Raw genomic sequence first — 6534 nt, forward strand, 5'->3', positions numbered from 1 at the left:
GTGCGGCGCTGCTGCCAGCGAGGGGCTGCCCGCTGCCACCAGCGCACCCTGGGAAGGCGTGTTGAGCGAGTGCTTTCGCTCTCGCTGCTCGGACGGAAACCCGACCGACTTTCCGGCACAGGAGGGCTTAGCGTGCTCCTCGTGGTGACTGCCTGCAGCGTGCGGTCCCGCTGGGTCTCGAACGCGGGCTTACATGCAGTAATCAAAAAGGTCTTTCAATCTAAAACTGATTTTTTTATTTTATTTCTCTAGACCTGAAACTTGGTAGAAAAATTAATGAAGGTAAAACGAAAGAAGTGTATGAGCTGCCAGATATCCCGGGATGTGTTCTCATGCAGTCAAAAGACCAAATAACAGCGGGAAATGCTGCCAGGAAGGACCGAATGGAAGGGAAGGCTGCCATTTCCAACGTAACAACTAGCTGTGTGTTCCAGTTGCTTCAAGAAGCTGGTAGGTATTTCAAAATTCGGAAACCTGCCTGTGTACTATGGAAATTGTTACAAAACAGTATTGTTTCTATATATTAGTTTGTTCTGCCTTGAGGTGCTGATGGGGTTTGTTAAGTATCTTTTCTATTAGTTTTCATTTATGATTTTCCCTCTGGTTACTACAGAGCTGGGTGGGCGACTTACTCATTTGGAACATGAGACTATCTGAAATGATCTAATCGCAGATAACACTGAAATAGGGGCGTGTCCAAACTAGCAAGAGAAACTAATTGTCAGTTCTTCTCTAGCACCAGGCCCCCTGGCTTGTAACACCGGCCTGGGTGCATCTTGCCTTTCTTAATACATCTTCCTGCATAAAGTCACTGCTAGCTAGTGGCACTACTGGACTGTGTCTAAGCTGTGTGGAAATCGTGTATGAATGCTAAAAGATAAAATCAGAGTATGCTTTTATATTTTTAGGTTTCCTCTGTCAGTAGTGTGCGCTACGTAAACATAAAGTTTCTGTATGCTTTGTACTTAAACACTTAATGAGGACTGTTAACACAAATGCCTGTATCAGTCTGTATTGAGTGTATCAGGATGTTAGTGTTTACTTTAAAAGGCTCACAACTTTCTGCTGCTAGAAGGGAGCTTTCATGGAGTACATAACTAACTTGGATCACTCAAGTAATTTTTGCACCACACCAACAGAAATGGAGCTGGTGTCTTTCCTTTGAGAAAGCATTTTGAAGCGTCTTTGGCTGAGAAGTTTGCAAGTTGCAAAGAAGAATCTGCACTGGTAGGGTTTCCCACTTGAGTCTGCAATCAGTACTGTAATGAAGGCACCAGTAAACTTGATGAAGACCACACAGCTGCAAGCTCAGCGCAGTTTGAAGCATTTGTGCAAAGATTGCCTCGAGTACCGGCTAAGTTGCCTTAAAAGTTCTATTATCTGTTACAAGGATAGTGCTCAGACAAACAGTAAAATCCCAGTGTGTTTCGTACGTGGGGAAGAGAGAGATGGCTTCTGTAGAGTTTTATCTACTTGTATTTCTGTGCAAGTAGTTCCTAAAATACCTGCTGAGGCAAATATATCAAGTCATTCAGAGTAATTCTCAGTCGCTGGTTTTCATGGGTATCCTATTTTCCATACAGTACAAAAAAGCCTCTGAGGTCTTTCTGATTGTGTTTGCAGTTGGTTGAAACTACCAGTTTTCATTTAGGAACAATTAATAAAATGTTTTGCCTGATTCTTAAATGGCAGTAGGTAAGATAACAATCAAAATATTTAATATCCTACAGATAGCAACTTTAAATGTGAAGCAGCCATGTTGTAGACCTCTCAAAGATCCTTAAGTGGCTTGTACTTAGTTACTTCAGGTGCTGCAGAACAGTAGGAGAGTTACCAACAGCTGCATTTTAAAGCAACAAAAGAACTTTCAGGGTTCCATGCTAGTTTGCTTATTTCACAGAATCACCTGGTTGGAAGAGACCTTTAAGGTCATCGAGTCCAGCTGTTCACCCTGCGCTGCCAAGGTCCCTAAACCATGTCCCTCAGCACCACTTCAACATGTCATTTAAATGCTTCCAGGGAAGGGGACTCCACCACCTCCCTGGGCAGCCTGTTCCAGTGCTTAATGACCCTGAGATCCAACCTAAATTTCCCCTGATGCCAGTTAAGGCCATTCCCTCTCATCCTGTCATTCATAACATGTGAGAAGAGACCAACCCCCACCTCCCTACAACCTCCTTTCAGGCAGTTGTAGAGAGTGATGAGGTCCCCACTGAGCCTCCTCTTCTCCAGACTAAACAATCTTAGTTCCCTCAGCCGCTCCTCATAAGATAAGTGCTCTAAACCCTTCACTAGTTTTGTTGCCCCTCACTGAACCCACTCCAGCACTTCAACTTCCCTCTTGAAGAGAGGGGCCCAAAACTGGACACAGGTGTGGCCTCACCAGTGCCAAGTGACTAGCATAAATTGCGGATACGTGAATCTATTGTAGAAGTAGTTTGTTTGCTTTGCGCAACTTGTCTCATCCTACTCTTTCAAAGGTGATGATTTACAAAGCTCTGTTAAAGTTTCTCTCTCCTTTATAATAGGGCTGATGCTGGCCCTTCAAAAGCATGCATCTGCACTCATGAAAAATGTAGTAAACCACACAGGGGCCTTAATACCTGGATTTAGAAGTCCCTAAATGTGCAGTTGATTACTTAAATCATTTTGCCCTCGAGGGCAATAAAACAAAATCTGAAGGGTCAGTGTTAATGTTATATTTTAATTCTTCCTTTATGGCTCTGGAAGTGGAATGGAATAGAGCTACTTCTTGGTTTGACTGGATGCAGCTCATTTTTCTGTCCAGTTCCTGGTAGGCAGGTGCCAATTGGGCTTGGCAGTTTTCTTGCCCTGGGTAGGGGGAAAGGTGGGACTTAAGAGTGAAATGGAAAAAAGGGCCATTTTGCGCTTCCAGTACCTAAATGCATGTTGGCTGTCCCTAATTAATACGAGATCATTATGTAAGAAGGTGGACTTGCTGCAGCAGGTTTGTGTGTATGCACATGCTTCTGATTCTAATGTCTTTTGGCTAACAAATCACTAAGATCTAGTGCCCTAAATAAATGTTAGTTGGTAACGAAAAGGAGGACTAAGCCATTCTCTTTCCTGCCCGTCCTCCTTTATTACAGTAGTAAAGACTACTGCACTCCCTAACTCCTTTGAAAGCCTCCAGGTACTGTACCATGTGTAATGAATGGGTCTTTCACCAGAGAGCATGGTCGGGTATGTGATTGTTTTTAAACAAAAGTTAACAGCAAACTGTGGTGAGGGACAGGATTTTTTTAAAAAAGCTCAGTGAACAAAGTTACTTGCAAGAATAGGATTTCTGACAGAGAATAAAGTTTTGAGCTACAAGTGAGGGTTGTATGATAAAATTGGTGAAACTAATACGTCTTGTGGAAGTTGACTGCATTGATTGCCTTTTCTAAGGCCAGAGTGGGTTTAAAATACCCCAAAGAGATTCAGTGTGTCGCTTAAGTCCAGAGAAGAACAACATTCAGTAGTACTTCAAATTGAAGATGTTTGTGACCCTTGTTTCAACTGTGGAATGTGCCTAGTAATGGACCTAAGCTGCCATCTTTATATTTAGGAATCAAAACAGCTTTTGTCAGGAAACAGAGTGACACAGCATTCATAGCAGCTCACTGTGAAATGATCCCAATTGAATGGGTGTGCAGAAGAATTGCTACTGGCTCCTTCCTCAAAAGAAACCCTGGTGTCAAAGAAGGGTATAAGTTTTACCCACCCAAAATTGAGATGTTTTACAAGGTAAGCTTCCTTTCTTGTGAGGTTAATCAAACTTAGAGAGCTAGAGCTCTGTATTATCTCCTTTAAAATGCTGACAAATAAAGCAAGCAGCAAGTGGCTGTCCAATCCTTGTAGTATTGGTAGTTTTGCCAGCCTAATGTTTTCTTGTGTTTTTGTCTGACAGCTGTTTTGTCTAAAATGTGTACAATGTAATACTGGCTTATAGGGCCATCAAAGAATAAGAAGCTAAACTGTACATTAAAAAAGAAAAATGTTTTATTTATAAGGAAGAAGATTTTTTAGGCATAAGCCTAAAAGGCATCAGTTGAAACAGATCTATTGATATATTTCAAGAAATAAAAATAAATAGTACTTTCACGGTGAGGGTAGGTATCTAAACAGTCACCTAACATTCTGAACTTCTTGGGAATGCATGCTGGAAGAGGTGTCTTGTGGACTGTGACCTGAAGGGTTGTTTGTAGTGTAAACTTCTCACTCTTGGGGCGCTTTCCAAACTTGTTTTAAAGGTGTTCAGGTGTTACAGCAAGTGTTTCTGATGTTGCCATCATTTTTTTCTAGTGCTGATCATAAAAGCATTCAAAGCTTTTATTTGTTTTTTGAAAAACAATCAATCAAAACCTAGTATTATCTTCTAATGGTGATTTTCCTCATGTAGCAAGCTTAAATTACATGATGTGTATGTTTTGGTTTTCTTAACAGGATGATGCTAATAATGATCCACAGTGGTCTGAGGAGCAGATAATTGAAGCAAAATTCTGTTTTGCTGGACTTAGTATTGGCCAGACTGAAGTGGATATTATGGCTCGTTCTACTCAAGCTATTTTTGAGATTCTGGAAAAATCCTGGCAGCCCCAAAACTGCACTCTGGTTGATCTGAAGGTATAAGAATCTGATTTCTCACAATCCTGGTTCTGACAAGAAATACATCACTGTATGGTTCCTAAAATAGGATTCTTACTGCCTTTTTAGATTGAATTTGGTGTTAATATCCTGACAAAAGAAATTGTTCTTGCCGATGTTATTGACAATGATTCATGGAGGCTGTGGCCATCAGGAGACAGAAGCCAGCAGAAGGACAAACAGGTAGTGTTTTAATCTTTACCTTCTAAGTTAGTCGAGAAGGATAATGAAAAAAGTAAACCCTACGGTTAAACATCTGTTTTCTGAGTAGCTTTTTCTAGATAGTCTTATCTTGTTACCGAGTAGCTTATAGGGTACCTAATGTCCAAGCCTGTCCTCATTAAGTAGTTGATTATCTGGTTTATGGTAGGAAAAAATCCTCTGCCTGTGTATCTGCAATAGGAATGCCCAACAGCACTACTGACTGGAGCTGTTGTAATGAAGCATAGAGCTTCCAGGGGTAATAAGAATTTCTGACTTGTTCTGCAGATAATAAAATAGTTGGACAACAAATTGGTAGGAAGAACAGAAGCTTTGGTTCCCAGGTCTGCTTCCAAGTTTCTCTGTTTATTCAGACTGGTATCCTCTACTAGTAGAGATCTAGTGATACATAAGAGGGATCTGCAGGGAGGATGCTTCATTATTTATTTTGCTTAAGCTTGAATTGTCTTAAGCATTACTTGCTGTGTCCACATATGAGGGCTGCAAACATGTTTGAAATAAAACTTGTCCTATATTTAAACTTGCAGCAATTACACCTGTCAAATATCTTTTAATTACTAGATCAGTAGTTATGAAGGAACCAGTTTAGGAATGCTGCTGCCATGGAGCTTCTGTGACTGTCGCTGAGACTAGTAACAGGGAGCCTGTGAGAAAGTGGCTGTAAGCCACAGGGGAAGATTTCAAAGTGTGTGTGGGAGAAGGGATATGACTTTTAAATTAGGAAGCAGAACTGCTCTATGCTTTACTTCACCTGAATTACATAGCAGTGTGCTTGAGTGAATTGCTCTGACCGTGCTTGTGCTCATCTCCCTAAAATAAGGTACATAACATCATGCAGAGCCTAGGTTGGCTAAGTGCAGTGCTACTGCAGGCAATCATGTTACAAATCCAGTGTAAAAAAAGTTGTATGTCTTTCCTTAATTTTACCCTTTGGGAAGCTTCCAAAACCTGGATACCCTCATGGCTAAAAGCTTTTTGTGCTGCAAATATCCACAAGTTGTAATGTAGAAGGTTGCTGACACTTACTGAGGTGGTTCTTCATTAAATAGCTCTTCCTGGCTGCCATATCCATGCTTTCCTGTATCTCTACAAATCTCTGTTCTCCTTTCTATGGAGTTGCTAGAAACTGCATAAATATTTCAGTTGGGGTATTCTTATAAATTATGGTAGCAAAACACATTAACTACAGTATTTTTTTATTTCTCTTTTCAGTCCTACCGTGACCTGAAAGAAGTGACTCCTGAAGCACTACAGATGGTTAAGAGGAACTTTGAATGGGTTGCAGAAAGGGTGGAGGTATCTGTGTTTATGAACAACATACGTAGACATTGATAACTGCATGTCTTCAATACTGTTGACTACTTTTCTTCCCATCACCCCCTTTCACTCTTTTCCCTAGTTGCTTCTGAAAACAAAGAGCCAAGGAAGAGTTGTGGTGTTGATGGGATCTCCTTCTGACCTCAGTCACTGTGAAAAAATAAAAAAGGCCTGTTCCACCTTTGGAATTCCTTGTGAGTTAAGAGTGACCTCTGCTCACAAAGGGCCAGATGAAACACTGAGGATCAAAGCAGAATATGAAGGTAAGGGCCAAAGCACTACTGATTTGGATTGAAACAGTATCATGATTAAGAATGAATTGGTGTAATATAAGAATTGGAGGGG

The 6534-nt window shown here is 41.0% G+C and overlaps 1 protein-coding gene across 1 annotated transcript in view; it reads left to right on the forward strand.

Moving 5' to 3' along the window:
- Positions 1-252: 252 nt before the first annotated feature.
- Positions 253-6534, forward strand: part of LOC104498823 (multifunctional protein ADE2) — a gene marked incomplete at its 5' end in the record, with an annotated part of 8504 nt that continues 2222 nt past the window's right edge. The window contains 6 exons of the mRNA XM_010142245.1: positions 253-450; positions 3572-3750; positions 4450-4629; positions 4720-4833; positions 6085-6168; positions 6272-6452. Coding sequence (XP_010140547.1) covers positions 253-450; positions 3572-3750; positions 4450-4629; positions 4720-4833; positions 6085-6168; positions 6272-6452 — 936 coding nt within the window. The remainder of the gene's footprint in view (positions 451-3571; positions 3751-4449; positions 4630-4719; positions 4834-6084; positions 6169-6271; positions 6453-6534) is intronic.

The sequence above is a fragment of the Buceros rhinoceros genome, unplaced genomic scaffold (genome assembly GCF_000710305.1).
Source record: "Buceros rhinoceros silvestris isolate BGI_N320 unplaced genomic scaffold, ASM71030v1 scaffold2028, whole genome shotgun sequence".
Classification (NCBI taxonomy): Eukaryota; Metazoa; Chordata; class Aves; order Bucerotiformes; family Bucerotidae; genus Buceros; species Buceros rhinoceros.